The following is a 16944-nucleotide window of genomic DNA, read 5'->3' on the forward strand; positions in this document are numbered from 1 at the left end:
CAAATTCCCTTAAGCTCATCCTCCCTTCACTCTTTTTTAATTTCTTTACAAATATTATTCTATGTGTGTATCCATATATAAACAAAAATATATGTGTATCTACTTCATTTTTACAAATCTTTTATATCTCTATACATTTAATTTTTTTAAGTCATTGTTGATCCACATTTGATATTAGTAATTTTCATCAAAGAAAATAAAAGGAAGCATGGATAGTTACCCTGAATCTCCAGTAGCAGTTGCACGTAACAAGAGTACTAGCAACGAGATAAGTAGTACTCCTTCAAGAAACTGCTCAATAACCGCCGCGAAGAACCACCGCCACGTTGTCGACGACGGCGACGTCGACCCAATCGAGTGCACGGGGAAATCGTGCAAGTCATGTACAGCTGGAGTTGTAGCCGATTGCGTAGCCTTATGCTGCTGCCCCTGCGCTGTGATTGACATTTTTGCACTGGCGTTTTTCAGGATCCCGTGGATGATGGGGAGAAAATATTTGGGGAAAATTAAAAAATCGGAAAAAAAGAAGAAAAAGAAGAAGATTCATCAGAAGAAGGAGGAGGAAATGGAGAAGAGTTACAGTTACCGTGACTGTGTGACGTATGAATTGGACAGTATAGATGGAAGAATTTCAACAAGATCAGTTAAAGATGAAGAAGTTGTTACAGGAAATGGAAAGAAATCACTGGGAATTGTAATTGGGGAAGAAGACAAAAACAATATTAATGCTAAGTTTGATGTAGAACAATTTTGGTTAGATTTGTATGAACAAGTTGGTCATTTGGGTTTTGGCAGAGTTTCATACACTGGAATCCCTTCTCAAGGTAATACTGGGTAACTTTTTTTTTCCCTTCAAGTATCCGGTGTTTGAAATCTGCGAGATTAAAAAGGTTCAGTTTATGGAATATAACTTTATTCTCAGAGCTCGAACGTGCGCTGCATCTCTGATTGTCTACAGCATTGTTAAGAAATGGAGTACTATATATGGGAGAATCATGAACAGTGAAAGGGAAAAAGAGCAATATAGTATGATCAGTATTATTCGAATTAGAATGTTTTGGCGAACTGTAAAAAACCACCAATTTGTTTCTCGTGTTTGTGAATTGTACAGTTTATTTTATGTCTTTTTTCTTTATCACAGTGCTATTTTGTTTACCTTGTTCTTTATATCTTGTTTAGGTAGCTTCTTTTGATTAACTTAATCATAAGATTATATTAGAATAAATTAGGCTATAATAAAGCTATCTACTGATATCATATGTATAATTTTGCCTTTTTATAGTTAAACCTGCCTTTGTCTTTGTTCTTAAATACTACTAGTTATAAGTACCTCTAGGCTCTATTTTAAATGAAACAAAGTCTTTTCTCCTCTTTAAGGTTTTAAAATTTGTCTATGTTGTAACTTTTCCTCCTTCCTTTGTGTTCAGCAAGCACTCCATATTTGCTTAATGATTCCCCACTTTGCTTGTTAACATCAACTTATGAATTGATTGGGCCAAGGGTGGGGGATGGAATAGTTGCACAACATGATTATGTTTATGTTACGGTCCCCCGTTATGGGACGCTGCAACATAAAATCTGATGTTTTTCTTCCTACGATCTATGGTGTTGATTCGTTAAAAGAGAATCTGCAATCTCTTGAGATAATGTACTCAAAAATCAAAAACTAACTTTTTACTTAGATTTCATGGGATAAACATAGAGTTTAAATACAATACTTATAAGATAACTACCCTTAGAAAAGACATGACTTCCTAACATCACTGGAATGAGAAACTGCAAACTACTAGAAAGAAATAACTACTACTAGAATGAGAAACTGCAAATAAGTTCGTAAAAGAACTACTCTAAAATGTGGCAAAAGGGGAAGAAAGGGCCCGTGGACCTATTTTTTCACCAAATTCTACAACAAGGCCTAAAATCGTAACAATAATTAGCTCTTTAATCCTATGATATTTATATAAATTACACTATTTTTCAAATTTATATCTACAGAATTTGGAATCAATAACTAAAATTTGTAAATCTATTGGCTATGGATTGCACCTACCCAATCAATCAATATAATAATAAATTTTGATTAATAATATTATAGAAGACGTGTGGCCCTCTTACATTATTAGTGCTAAAATTGTTTTTTTATCAAAGCACGGAGGGACAAGAGAATCCTAATAACAAATTGTGTTTTTATCAGGATAAAGTTTGTTTTTTTATTTTCCAGATCATTCTTTTTTTCTTTAAGTTTTCATGTTTATTCAAGTTTCTTCTTGAGATAAAGAAAGGATAACCCAATAATTAAGCGGTCAAAATCAATCCGAAATAGTAAATGCCATGAAATTGAATATTAAGCGTTCTAATCATTTTGGTCCTACTGAACCCTCCTTGCTCCATTGTAAACAATAGTGAATAAATAAATTGAAAACAATAGTGAATAAATAAATACTATTCTTTTGGAAAATAACGTGGTTAATTCGAGATGGAAATAATATATATTACAACAGCAATTTTAGTTCTGGAACTAAGGGTTCATTTGGCTGAGGAATAAGTTATCAGAAAATTAATTATTCCGAAATTAGTTATCTAAGGATTGTTATCCCACCTTCAAATGTAAGATAAAAATAAAAAAATAAATTATTCCACAAGTTTATCCCAATCAAACATGAAATAAACTCATCCTAAAATTAATCCTAAGATTGATTATCCATTATCCTTCGTACCAAACGAGCCTTAAAGGTTCAAATAACGGAAATAATAATATTCTTCAAACATGTTTGCAGCTTACCAGAATTCACTCGCTGCAAATCCTCATGCTCCCTCTACAATTCGCTTTCTTTACCCAAATCCTCTCAACTATATAAATTGATTTCCAAGTTCTTTAGAGCAAAATTAGCAACTTACATATGACATTTTGGGTTATATTGGAACAATTTTTTTTTACTCATTAATAGTTCAATTGTGAATTGGACTATATACCTGAAATAATCTTTCTAAAATGTCACAGAGCTTGTTTAATGGAAACAATCAAGAGCTACATAAGTTGTTTAGCCGCCTTATAGCTCCAATCACTGTTTGGCAAAGATTACGAGCCAGTTTTATGCAAACTTGTGAATGTATGTCCCGGCTCCACAAGGCCCTGTAAAATGACTAACTATAATTGATGTACTCATTCATTATACTTATGCCAAACTTTCCACGGTATATATATGTGCTTGATATTTTGGTTTGCAGAACATTGAGATTGTTCTTGGCTAGCACATATGCGACTATTGACATACATGCATTGGCACCTCAAACCTTTCCAAGGTAATTGATCATTCACAAGAAAAAAGTAGAAAGTGCGCACCCTGCCGTTGGTTAAGAGATAAATTCTGCAGTCAAAACCGTGCCTTGCACCAATCAACAAGCCATTTTCAATATAAATAAACTCACAGAATGTGCAAATAGTAGACTCAGCAAATGACATAGGAGTAGAAAAAAAAGTGATACCCTGAAAATCAACCAGAAGTACAAGCTACTTCTATCCCTGCAATGAACAAGCAATATAAGCTACTATCTCCAAGTGCAGTTGAGGATCTTTTGGCAAATATACCTTGACTGGAATGTCATAAATGCCAAAGGTGAGAGGATTTTTACTTTTCATTTAGTTTTGGTTTTAGGGGGGGATTGGGAGGCATAGAGCTGCAGGCAGATTCAGGTAATCCAAAAGCAGCAGCACCTCGCAACTCTAACACCATACTGATCAAAGTAAATGCAACTTTATAGTAACTTGAGCAAATCAATTGTACAGAGCTAGCATCCTATGCTCCTACTTCATACATGAACCTAATACAAGTGCATTCAGTATTCTAATCAACAACATAAGCTGGACAATATACTAACATTATCAACAAAAGGAGAACACATCAAGTTGAAGCAACCAGCTCCACACCTTAGTATGCAGGGATCCCCTATGGGTTTGATGAAGCCACTGCACTTACCTTCTCCAGCAAGCCTTTCATCTCACTCTCCAACTCTGATTTCTCCTCGCTACTAATCTTACCCTTACATTTTTCCAATATTGATGTCATCCCCTTCAGCTTCTGCTTCATTAGTTGTACCTGTGACTTCCCCTTGCGAGCTTTCAGCGAGGATAGTGGACACTCAGATTTAGAGGAGGAATAGCTGAGTGTAAAGTTCACATTAGCAGCACCAAAAGGACTTTGCCTTACTGATTTTTTGAAGGCCTGTGCAGCATCTGAACCACGCCTGTAGACAATTCGAACAGAGTTCGAATCACATAGCACTTTTGTTTCCTCTTCATTCAGCTCTCCAAACTTGTTATATATTCGGATGATTTCATCCTCTGATGGCAAAGAAAAACCAGTTAAAAATGTCACCATCAGAATCACAGATGAAGCTTCATTACCATCATCCTCATTTTCTTTTCCCCGACTAGAAGGACCAGATTCTTTTTTGAGTTTGGGAACTTCTGACTTTGCATGATTTGTCTTCCTCTTCTTCGAAGGAACGGAGTCTGGTGATTTAGTATCAATGTGGGATATTACATTTCCTGATCCCACGGATTTTCTCTTCTTTCCTGTTTCCACTTGGTGATACTGCTTGTAGTTTGATCCATCAAAATATACCGAGTTTCTGAAAGTGGAAATGAAACCTCTGGCCTTCTCAAGAGATCCATTCCTCAATAGAAGAGGGTTTAGAGCAGTAGACTGAACCTCAGACAGTACCTCATTCACAGATGAATTGAAATCCATGGTATCAACAGTCATAGACTTTCGCTGCTTTCCGTTCCAAGAACTCTTGTCAACGTCATCCTTGACAGCCTCATTTCCATTTGCATCAGGAGAAGACAAAAGAAGCCGAGCAGCCTTTGTCATTCGCTCACCAATCTTGGTAATATCAGAAAATTTTTGAGATTCTATTTCCAGTTCTTTCTTAAAGCTTGATTTTCCTGCATTCCACCTAGGGCTCGTATAAGGAGGTGACAAATACTTGCTCTTCTTTCTTTCCCTTGATAAAGGGCTAGCATTCATGTCCCGCTGATCACCAAGTTCATCACGCTCAGGAATTGAAACACTAAGTTTCTTTGTTCTCGCCGAGCCACTGTCACCAGACTTCTTGCTGACCCTCTTACCAATTTTTTCATCAACACTCTTCGAGCTGCCTGAGTGACCTTTAGCTTTCTCACCAGACTTTTTCCTTTTCTTCTCGGATGTTTCTACAGACGAAGGTGTAGAATCTTCTTCAGTTGTCTTCTTACCTTTGGGCTTGGCGTTCTCTCCCATAAGTTCAGCCACACTTTTCTGCTTCCTCTTCTGATAAATCTTGTCACAAGCAGTCATAGGAAACTTTGAAGATCCAGAATTAGGAGTTTCTTCTTCTGATGGACCCTGAATAGGAACCTCAATGGGTATGCTGAAGTCATTTGCATCAATGACTTGATCCTCCTCCTTGTCCTCAAGGCCTTCAACTTGCAGGGGTTCACAATATAAAGCCAAAGGGCGTCCACATTTAGCACGATAAAAAGCAGATAGCCAACTCTTCAAGACGGCAAACTCAAGTATATTGGAATTAGAATTGGTTCGTGCATCATGTTTTAGACCTTTAAGTCTTTCAGCAGGTTCAAACTGGGAAAGTAAAAGACTGACAGTTTCTCCTACGGGCACTTGAATACCCTTTCTTATTCCAGCATTCATTGCCAATGGCCAACTAAGTCCAGTACGACTCTCTTCAGTGACACATTGACAGATCATTTGAAACTCCACAAGCACACTAATTTCATCCAAGGCCTTCTCAACAGCATATAAGAAACTCTTAGAAGTGCTTTGCTTCGACATTTTTTCAAAGTTGTGGACAAAAGGCACCAACTGCGAAGGGGGGCACCAAGAAAATGAGCCATCTCCAAAATATGCCACCAGCAATCGACCAGTTTGATTATACTTCATAGCAAAGTCTGAGGCAGCAGAAGCATCATAAACACGCCCTGGCCACCACGGATGACTCTTAATCTTGCCCCACACAAAATCACCAATTGCATAAACATGTTTTACACTCGTTGTATCTTCCCCAGAGTTATCCTCTGGAGTTTCTCCATCAACAGCATCAACCATCTCCTCATCCGTATTATCTGCTAAATTCTCCTCTCCGTTCATTTCCTCAACCAAATGTCCAGGTACTTGCTCTGCTTCAGCCCCTTGACTAGAAAGCTCTCTCCCGCTGCCGCCAACATTATCCGGTGAACCATGAACTTCCACCATAGGAGAAATTTCATCACCGTCAGCGTCGCCGTTCCCCACTTTTGGGGTCTCCTCTGGCACGCTAGTAGCACGAATATCCACATTTCCATTAACAACAGAAACCCTAGGCTCCTCATTAGGCAACCCAGCTCCAGGACCAGTACCACCAGCATCAGTCATTAGGGTTTCAGAGACGAATGCTTCAGCTGACAACCCAGCTAGGGTTTTGCTTTTCTCTGTGTTTTCGTCACTCGACATACCCTAAAAAATTATTACAAAACTTAATCACTTCAGTTTTATACCGATTCAAATTTGGAAAAAAGAAGAGAAATCAAAATAACCCAGCTCATAAAAAGTCCCCAAATAAACAAACCACAATCGCAGACACATAGATAAAAACATCCCCAAGAAACGGATAACGATGAAAGATTCACAATTTCCATAAACCTAGGGTTTGGGGTTTCATTTTCTAGTCATTAAAAGGTATATATACTCAAACGATAACAGGTACCAAAATGAAAAACAAAAAAAGATGACTTCGATATGCAATAAAAAAGAAGGAAAACATAAACAGAGAAAGGGAATAAACCAAATCGATCGGAGTTTGCAAACTTCTGGAGAAACCGCCGTGCCTGTTCCGTTTGTTCAGAGAGAGAGAGAGAGTAGATGAGCTTGTAGAAACCGCAGAGAGTATATTGTGGGGGTGGCCGGGGGGTGGGGGTTGTTGTTTTTGTTTTTTTGGCTGGCGTTTGGACAAAAATACACAGTTTGCTTATCTTGCGTTTCTATTGAGTCAAAAACAGAGGTGGACGGTTAAGATGTAATATGCCTTTAGAAATATTCAGGACAATTCACTCTGAAATGAAAGAAAGAGTTCACTGACAGTTGGACGGTTGAGATGTAACGTGGGAAATGAAAGGCTTCCAAGGATGCAGAAGGTAAACTTTTGGGATCTCCCTGAAATTTGAATCTTCTATCATTTACCGCTCTCTTTCCCTCTGTTTTTTTGATCCATTTGTATTCTACATGTTTGGGATAAAAATAGTGTCTAAAAAAGAGACGAATCAGATTATGATACATGGTAAAAGTAAGATCGAGAAAATACTTATTATAACTCAAGAAAATAAAAAGGTTATTTTTTGAGATGAGATAATTTTACATTTGTGAATATAAAGTTATTTTGTGATCAAATAGTCTATGGGATCTTTCGTCGGGGGTCATTTTATAGCGAGACACTTTAGGGAGATCAACAAATCAATCAATCTCGAGTCTTGGGCTAATCTATACCCAATCAATTTTAAGGAAAGTATTAAAACATGAGCAATTGCATAATACATTAAAGCGAAGTTCCATTTTTGTGACCTATAAAAAAATATTTTAGAGCCCGTTTGAATTAGCTTATAAATTTCTTATAAGCTGTTTTTACTTTTTTTGAGTATTTGACAGATCAACTTAAATTCATTTTCTGCTTAAAATAAGCCCCAAAAAATAATTAAATTTGTTTGACTTAGCTTATCTATTACAGTTTATAAGCTGTTTAGCCAAAAAAAAAATTGACTTACCCCAACTTTTTAAGCCAACTTATTTTTTTAGCTTATAACAAGCAGTTTTCAACGTATAAACAGTTTATTTTAAATTTATCCAAACAGGTTCTTAGAAGTAGTAAAAAAAAAAACATAAAGCAATATACTAGTCTGTTTGTCTTTTTAGCTTTGAATTTTCATGGGAGAAGGCTCTTGACCTTCTCCTCACTTGTATTTTTCTTTTTTCTTTAATTGATTTATATTCTTATATTATCCTGCCGCTTTGATCGTGCCTTTAACCCATAACCCGTTATTATAAATTTTATTGATGATTAAAATGACGATTTTTTTTCAATAAATACCATATTCATGTTTGGACTTATTAATTTAAATTTACGTTCCATAAAATTCATTAATACGAAAAGTGTTTCTTCTTACTTTTTAAGACTTATAATCAAAATTACGATGAAGGAAGTCTTATTTATCTCATTATAAACTTTGATGATCTATAATATTTTGGTTTCTAATAAATCAATTCTGAACCTTCTTGTATAGCTCTGTTCGAAGAGTATCAATGACAACTTTTTGGTCTTAAAATAAAAATGTTTGATACAATTTAATATAATATTTATAATATTCAAGAATTTAAATACATAAGAAAAATACACTAACCAGTCTTATAATATGACCAAGTGTTAGATACAAAGTCATTTAATAATAAATTTTTTTAACTGTATATACATAATGAAAATTACGTATAAATATTTATATCTTTTATATTTTCAATTGTAAAAGGTGCCAAACGCCTAGTTCTAACATAATTAAATTATCAAAATGTCAAATGATGTTTTTAAATCATGAAATTAAGCGAAGAAATATAATAAAACTATCTTGGCCGATCATTTAAAATAAAAAAGTTAGATAAATTAATTACTAGTATAATATCTTTTGCATTTATATGTCAACTATTTTTAGTTCAAAAGTTTCATAATATTTAGTTATTTACTAAAATATTGAAATATCTTATTTTCAATTTCAATTTGACTTTTTTTATTGTTTCAATTTACTTTCCAATAAATACATTTCCTATAAATAATATAAAAAAAAAAGCCTTTAGCTTTAAGCATCTCATTTAATAAAATTGTAGAGCAACAAATATGTATGATTTTCATTACTCTTACAAAGAACGTTTTAAGTCATAAATTGAAGGTGACCAATTTAAAACCCAACCTTAACTTATAGGGAAAACTACCCAGATAAACAAACATATACTAGTTAATTAGCTAATATAGTTATAGTTAGAATTAATTATGGCTCGCGGTAAATATCTAGCTGTAATTACAGTTTGAGTTTTGTATAATTCGTGCGATTATACAGTTGAGTTTTGTATAATTCGTGCGATTTATACAAATATTGTGCGCGAATCGAATTGCATAGCGAGTTATACAAACGTTGTGCATGCATTATATAGTGAAATACACAAACGTTATACAAAATTGCGAATTGTATAGCGAATTATACAAATGTTGCTATAACTATAACTACCAATCGTAATTAACAAACTATAGGTATGAAGCATAATTAAAATATTTTTGAGTGGTTATATGCGAAAATTCCCCTAATTTATAAGCAATTCAAATTTTATTGAACAAGCACATAAATTAGAAGTGTTTATAAATTAACTTGGTCAGCTTATTTGATCATCATGTCAATGAAAGAATGATTCCAGGAGCTGCATTCAATTAAAACATTTAATAGAAAATGTGATACTTTTTTCCATTGGTATGTAATTTGGATTACTCGGTGATGCCTTCTGATTTCTAGCTGTAAAACATTGAGAAGTTGAATTTTGCCAATTTCAAAAACATCAAAAAAAATATTTTCACTCCAAATTACTCATAAAAATTCAAAAACTTCTCCCATTTGTATTCATGTCCAAACACATCTCTAATTTTCAAATATTATTTTTTTTCTTTAAAAAACAAAAAGTATTTTTTTCAAATACTCACAATTTTCACACTAAATACTCTGGAAATGTCCCCCCAACATAATATCATAAATACAACGAATGCACACCCTAATGTGTAACCAAACATGTTAATTAAGTTCTAGAAACAGGCTTCCTACTACAGATGGGTTGTCTAAATGGAGATTGTTTGTGGATGGAGTGTATAAATTCTGTCAAACACACTTGAAAATAGAGACCACATCTTTATCTTCTGTGATTTTGCTAGAGCCTTGTGGAAGAGGTTCTTATTTTTGGATGAACATACCAGATTTCTTTGACAACACATGTTTGCAGCACTTAGATTGAGCAATCAACAACTCCAAAAGCAAGTCTCAAAGTGCTAGACTATACAGATTATTATATGCCAAATGGATTAATGCTCTGTGGATGAAGAGAAACCAGAGAATATTTGAAGCCAAGAGTAGACAATGTAATCACATAGCCAAAGAAGTAGCAGCTTTTATGTGTAATGTGAGGGCATTAACCTAAGCTGCAACTAACATGGGTTATGGTGGAGTGGTCAGATTGTTCCACTATTAATCAGAGGTTTTGGATTCGAGCCTTATGTATGGTGAAAATTTTATTGGAAGCGTCATTCCCGAATGAGCCCTGTGATTGAAAGCTCCACCGACTCGGAACACTGGTGGAAAACCAAAAAAATAAAAAATTGCAAGTTTTAATTAGATTTCTCCCGATATGAAGAAAAGATCGGCAATTTGTCTTTTTCTAAAAGAGGTTGGCAACAAATTCATTCAAAATTGACTATTTGCCTCGTGTCAAAAATCTCTGCCATCGGGCACCTCAACAAATGAATGGATTGGATCGACTTGGAAAATGAAAAAGATTGTACAAGTTATATGTTTCATCAACTAGGTTCCACACTAAATTTCATTAGTAAACGCATGGCTTAAGCCAACTCGGGACAAGAGGTTTTTCAACTACAAATACAACTCATACAACCTTGATGAAATCAACACTAGTGTAATAAGATACTAGCTTAATGCTAATTTGAGCAGACTTGTGTACACATGGACTATTTCATGAGTACATACTAACTTTTAGTAGCACAATTTAAGCGGATGAGAACAAATCACCTAGCCATGTCTTAGATCATAGTTCTGCATCAAAAGAAATTGAAACACACACTAACAAACAATCTAATTGAAACAATCACAAATGATGAGAACCATAAGCAAAAGGGGTGAAAATATTGATTTTAGAAAATTGGGTACAACTATCTAACAACTGAATTCTCTTGCAAAAACTTACAGTAATTTGCCCAGATAATCAAAATCAAATAAGAATGAACATTTACCACAAATTTATTCAAGCAATAGAAACTTTAGCACCAGCTTCTTCGAGCTGTTTCTTAGCTTCTTCAGCCTCATCCTTGGAAACCCCCTCCTTGAATTTCTTAGGCAATCCTTCAATCAATTCCTTAGCCTCTTTCAAAGCCAAACTTGTTAAAGCCCTAACAGCCTTAATAGTCGCAATTCTAGCATTACTCGGCACTTCATCGATGACTACGTCAAATTCCGTCTTCTCCTCAACCACAGCTGGAGCATCTGCGGCTGCTCCACCAGGGGCGGCGACGACGGCAGCGGGAGCGAAGGATGCGGCTGAAACTCCAAGCTTATCCTGAAGGTACTCGACGAGTTTCTGGGCGTCGGCGAGGGTTAGAGTGGATATTTCATCTCCGAGCTGGACGACCTTTTCCGGTGCTTCGACGGCGGCGAGAGGACGGACGAAAGTGGCTCGGCGGTGGTGGAGTTTGGAAGTGCGAATGGGAAGTTCTAGGGTTTTGGTGGGAAAAGAAATTGAAGCGTACGTGGAGTTAGCGGTAGAGGGAGAAATGGGAGAAGGAGAACGAAGGGTAACTGTGGATAATGTAGAAGCCATTGTAGCAGAATTGAGGAGGATAAGAGGAGAACCAGTGAGAGGAAACCAAGGATAAGGGGATTAAAATTCGTGCTGATGAGGTCATTTATAGTTCCTCTCATTTTTATTTTTATTTTTCCTTTTACCTTTTCGTCCATTTATATTGAAATTTGCGACTTTTATTGAGATACATTAAAATAAATCAATATTTAAAATTATGGAGTTCGATTATGACATTATTTTGCTTTAGTTATTTATTTATTTTTTGTAAGTTTTTGTCGTGATTTCTTTATTTATTTATTTTGATCTGCTTTGATATGTTTTTGTTTTAGTTTATTATCTATTATAAATCTAAAATTAAGATTAGGTCACTGGGCACTTGACCATTTCAAAACATCACGCTTGATATCATACTAGATAAGTTGTTGTTGTTGCTATTTCAAAACATATAGGCGATTTTTTTATAAATTACATGAAATCTTCGGACAAATCTCACAAAAATATGAATTTTGGACATTTTCTCTTTCATTTTATCTTCTCTTACACAAAACCTTGTTGCCACTATCCCCATTCAACCTGCTAGCTAGGGATGTACATAGACCGGGTTGGTTCGGATTTTTTACAAACCAAACCAAACCATTTGTGTCGGGTTATTAAATCTATAAACCAAACCAAACCAATAAAAGTCGGGTTTTTCGATATCAATTTTTCTCGGGTTTTTTGGGTTTTTTCGGATTTTTTCGGGTTTCTCGTAGTATCTAATAAAAAGCACAGAGCAGTGCTTCTTAAAAAGAGTTCTAGTACAAAATATCAACATATAAGATGGAGGCACAACACTTTTTGAAGTTTTAACTTTATAATATAATTTCATAAGATAAGTTTTTTTTGTATATTATTTAGATGGGCTACTCAAATCTAAATCTAAATGTAAGAAAGAAAACAAAAATTATGAAAAAATTATGAAAAAATTTTAAAAAATATTTATAAATTATATTTTAATAAATATTTTTTTGTATAACATAATTTAAAAGTAGTATATCTATAATCGGGTCGGTTTGGGTTCGGTTTGACTTTTTTTAGTTAAAACCAAACCAACCCTATAATGGTCGGATTTTTTTTCAAACACCAAACCAAGTCAAACCAAACCACTAGTCGGGTTTTTTTCCGGTTTGGTTCGGTTTGTCGGTTTGGTGCGGTTTATCAGTTTGTCCTGTACAGCCCTACTGCTAGCCACAACTACTCCGATGCTTCTCCACTGCCAAACGTTGCGCTCATCCAAAAATCGTCGAAGCTTTTCCATTAGAGTTATCTCTCTTGCCTTCTACAACTTCTTTTTCGCATATACTTGTATGTTATTGCATGATATACAACAACATCAATATATTCATTAGTATAATTTCATAGGCGGATCTAAAAATGATAAAGTGCATGTGTTATGTTACTTCGTAGAGATAGAAATATTTTTTCTAAAAGATCTTTAGCTTGAGTAATGCACATCAAAGCAGTTATAAAGAAAAATCCAAAAGCAAAAAGGGTATAATAAAGGTAAGTACAACATAACATTCAAAAAACAAGAAATTAATAATAACAATACCTAAATAATAAATGAGATAATCGAAGGACCAAAAATAATGAGAAGTATAAAAAATCGTAGGACATGCAACAAAAGAAAAATACCACTACAGCTAGGATGAATGGGGAAAGAAGTATAGTGCACCAAACTCTCTTCATCCTTATTCTGTCGGGAAGCGAGATAACGTTCAACAATTACAAATTTTCTATTCTAATTCACAACCTCCACAACTTCTTCTCTAAGCTAGTATGAATACTATTACTTTATATAGTTATTTAATACTAAATATAGTATGAGAAAAAAAAGTAAAAAAATTCTTCTTAATTTGCTAAAATAGACAAAATGCTGAAATGTGAAACGGAGGAATAATTCCCTAATATAGAGAGCAAAAAAAAAATTAAAAGGGGGCATTCCGAGAATCGAACTCGGGACCTCTCGCACCCAAAGCGAGAATCATACCACTAGACCAAATGCCCTGCTTTGGAATTCATGTACTTTCTATTCTATAATAACCCTTTCTTCCTTTCTACTTAAGACGGAACCATAAAAGACAGAAAAGAACCCTGCCCATCTTCTTGGACCAATCTGAGGTAAAATTCCTATCCTAAACTCCCCTCACCTACCATCTTTACTAAAGTCCATCCGTTATTTTCTGATCTTTCATTGTGCATATATTATAATAATCATATCGAAGTTTAAACGATTGAAACGATCACACATTAAGGGTGTTTTGGAAATAAAGGAAAGTATTTTTCATGAAAAATACTTCTTTTTAATAAATAAATGATTTTCGTATTTAATGTTGTTTGATAACTAAATAACATCAAGATATTCGGTGTAATTCCACGAGTAAGGTATGACAGGGCGGTGTAAAGATAGAAAAATTATTTTTGATACACTCTCGACACAAATAAAATATATCAAAATCAGGAAGGAAAAAAAATAATAATGAAGCAACCATATGAAAAATAATAAAAAATTACTGTCCCCAACGGATTTATATACTATAGCCATACAATATAGCCAAACAGTATTGGGTGGGTGACAGTTAGGATAGAGATGGTGGGAATGAGATAATCAAAATAGAATGCCGTTTATGAAACATTTTTCTTTTATTTTCGTTATAAAAATCATATTTTTCATTTTCAAGAAACTTGTTTCCAAAAATTTGGTCACCATACACGCGAAAGAAAATTGGAGAACATTTTCCTCCATTCCACACACACCCTACCAAGTGTTTCTCTTCAAAACTTGAATATACCTTTTAAGCAAAGCATTCAAAAATCAAAATGCCTGTCATAGACTTCAAAAAAATGCATGAATTCATGGAGTAAGGTTCTTCTAATGGAAGTTCCAATTCTCCAGGAGCATTATCTCCCATTAACATTGATCTATTTTGTTTTTCTTCCCAGTCATTTTAAAGCCGTCTTCTTCTCCTTTTATATGTACTAGTGTTATCACACAAGCAATTTGGACATAAGGGCATGATGAGGACTTGAGGACAATGGGTATTAGTATATAATACTAATATCGGATTGAAGCCATTTTCAGGCCAAGTATTTCGACGTCTAAAGCTAAAATCATACAACACAGCTAGAATCGACGTGTAAAAATCTTACAGGGGAAATGCTTCTTGAACAATATAGTATGCAAAGGCATCAATTGATGCAGCCAAGCATGTAGAAGACTGAACAACAGCCTCTGATGGCTGTGGTTTACGACTCAATGCCAATGCAAATTCCTAACCCGCGTCTTTTAGATCAGCCTAGCCCTCAATTGCTGGTTTGAGCCTTGTGATCTTTGTAATATAGCTGAGTACAAAGAAGTGACATGGATAAAACCATTCAACAGTTGATTGCATTTCACTGAATCAGCTTATTTTCATGACCAGTAGCCAAAATGACACAACCTAACTCATAGATAAACTCATATAATACAGTGAAGTTACATATTCTTGCGATTGACCAGCATAAGAACAAATAATTCTTGGAACAAAATTCAAGCATAGAATTATCCCAATTGGTTATATCACTCTCATGATTAACATTCAACAGAGGTGCACGAAGGTAACCTCAAGCTAAGATTCTGAGCATGAACGACTGGTCAAACAGAGACAAAAGTCGGACCCTTCAAGGTTCCACACCCCCCAAATGGGGAACATCTAATAATTGATCTTACAAACATGGATTTGTGGAGCAATTGTGTTGACAATAGGCACCAGAAACACACACTAACAATCTAAAACTGGAACAAATCACAAATGATGCATAACCATAAGCAAAGATGGGTAAAAAAAAATTGATTTCAGAAAATTGGGTACAAGTATATCTAACAAGTGAATTCTCTTGCGAAAACACAAATAAGAATGAACATTTACCACAAATTTATTCAAGCAATAGAAACTTTAGCACCAGCTTCTTCGAGCTGTTTCTTAGCTTCTTCAGCCTCATCCTTGGAAACCCCCTCCTTGAATTTCTTAGGCAATCCTTCAATCAATTCCTTAGCCTCTTTCAAAGCCAAACTTGTTAAAGCCCTAACAGCCTTAATAGTCGCAATTCTAGCATTACTCGGCACTTCATCGATGACTACGTCAAATTCCGTCTTCTCCTCAACCACAGCTGGAGCATCTGCGGCTGATCCACCAGGGGCGGCGACGACGGCAGCGGGAGCGAAGGATGCGGCAGAAACACCAAGCTTATCCTGAAGGTACTCGACGAGTTTCTGGGCGTCAGCGAGGGTTAAGTTGGAGATTTCATCTCCGAGATGGATTACCTTTTCCGGTGCTTCAACGGCGGCGAGAGGGCGGACAAATGTTGCTCGGCGGTGGTGGAGTTTTGGAGTGCGAATGGGAAGTTCTAGGGTTTTGGTGGGGAAAGAAATTGAAGCGTGCGTGGAGTTAGCGGTAGAGGGAGAAATGGGAGAAGGAGAACGAAGGGTAATTGTGGATAGTGTGGAAGCCATTGTAGCAGAGGTAAAGAGAAATTGAGGAGGGGAGAAGGGAGTGAAAGAGGGAGATAGAAAAAATAGGATAAGGGGATTGAAATTTCTGTTGATAAGGTCATATGTACTTCATTGTTTCTTTTCTTCCTTTATCTTTTGTTTCATTTATTACGCGTTTTATTTTTTTAGTTTTTTACTGCTGTTTGATATCTTAATTCGAATTATTTATTATTAAATAGATTTACAAGAGAAAAAAATAATATTTTAAAAAGTAATTAAATCTATATTTTGGGCTCTGGTATCGCTAATAATACTACTTTAGATTATGCAAAACTTACTAATATTGATTTTAAAATGTTGATTAATTACAAAAAACAATATGTACAACAACAACCCAGTGACAAAAAACAATATGTAAAACTAATAATTGAGAACAAAATAATCAAAATAAAAAACTTCAGATACAATTTATTTGTATATTTTTTTAACGCAAGAAAAAGAATTTGTGAATAAATTTATGGTTTGGGGCTGCAATTAATCTTTTCTGAATTATAGAGAGAGAGAGTAAATAAATAAAGTTATAATTGAAAAAAAAAAGGGGCATTCCGAGAATCGAACTCGGGACCTCTCGCACCCAAAGCGAGAATCATACCACTAGACCAAATGCCCTGGTTTGGAATTTGTGTACTCATAAGTTGTAACATTATAAAAATTAAAATAATCACATGTAAACTGATTTTTTCTTCAAACTTGAACGTACCTCTTTGGAGTTGATGGATTAAGGATAAT

At 34.9% G+C, this 16944-nt stretch overlaps 3 protein-coding genes and 2 non-coding genes across 5 annotated transcripts; all 5 read right to left on the reverse strand.

Annotated features, from left to right (window-relative positions):
* Nucleotides 1-3739: 3739 nt before the first annotated feature.
* On the reverse strand, nt 3740-7047 carry LOC129872873 (PWWP domain-containing protein 6). The gene is made up of 2 exons (XM_055947816.1): nt 6823-7047; nt 3740-6494 (listed from the first exon to the last, which is right to left on the reverse strand). The coding sequence occupies exon 2, from the start codon at nt 6489-6491 to the stop codon at nt 3948-3950; it is 2544 nt and encodes an 847-aa protein (XP_055803791.1). The 5' UTR covers nt 6492-6494; nt 6823-7047; the 3' UTR covers nt 3740-3947.
* A 3906-nt stretch (nt 7048-10953) lies between these two features.
* LOC129874966 (50S ribosomal protein L12, chloroplastic-like) lies at nt 10954-11735 on the reverse strand. Its single transcript, XM_055950365.1, has one exon. The coding sequence runs from the start codon at nt 11661-11663 to the stop codon at nt 11091-11093; it is 573 nt and encodes a 190-aa protein (XP_055806340.1). The 5' UTR covers nt 11664-11735; the 3' UTR covers nt 10954-11090.
* A 1884-nt stretch (nt 11736-13619) lies between these two features.
* Nucleotides 13620-13691, reverse strand: TRNAP-UGG (transfer RNA proline (anticodon UGG)). The gene has a single exon. It is a non-coding gene; the product is annotated as a tRNA-Pro (tRNA).
* A 1019-nt stretch (nt 13692-14710) lies between these two features.
* On the reverse strand, nt 14711-16285 carry LOC129874581 (50S ribosomal protein L12, chloroplastic). Its single transcript, XM_055949884.1, has 2 exons — nt 15593-16285; nt 14711-15026 (listed from the first exon to the last, which is right to left on the reverse strand). The coding sequence occupies exon 1, from the start codon at nt 16174-16176 to the stop codon at nt 15604-15606; it is 573 nt and encodes a 190-aa protein (XP_055805859.1). The 5' UTR covers nt 16177-16285; the 3' UTR covers nt 14711-15026; nt 15593-15603.
* A 467-nt stretch (nt 16286-16752) lies between these two features.
* On the reverse strand, nt 16753-16824 carry TRNAP-UGG (transfer RNA proline (anticodon UGG)). Its single transcript has one exon. It is a non-coding gene; the product is annotated as a tRNA-Pro (tRNA).
* Nucleotides 16825-16944: the final 120 nt, after the last annotated feature.

The sequence above is a fragment of the Solanum dulcamara genome, chromosome 11, assembly GCF_947179165.1.
Source record: "Solanum dulcamara chromosome 11, daSolDulc1.2, whole genome shotgun sequence".
NCBI classification, from domain to species: Eukaryota; Viridiplantae; Streptophyta; class Magnoliopsida; order Solanales; family Solanaceae; genus Solanum; species Solanum dulcamara.

Excerpts from the sequence above, each read along its gene's own strand:
- LOC129872873 (XM_055947816.1), bottom strand. The coding sequence starts at position 6,491 with ATGTCGAGTGACGAAAACACAGAGAAAAGCAAAACCCTAGCTGGGTTG.
- LOC129874966 (XM_055950365.1), bottom strand. The coding sequence starts at position 11,663 with ATGGCTTCTACATTATCCACAGTTACCCTTCGTTCTCCTTCTCCCATT.
- LOC129874581 (XM_055949884.1), bottom strand. The coding sequence starts at position 16,176 with ATGGCTTCCACACTATCCACAATTACCCTTCGTTCTCCTTCTCCCATT.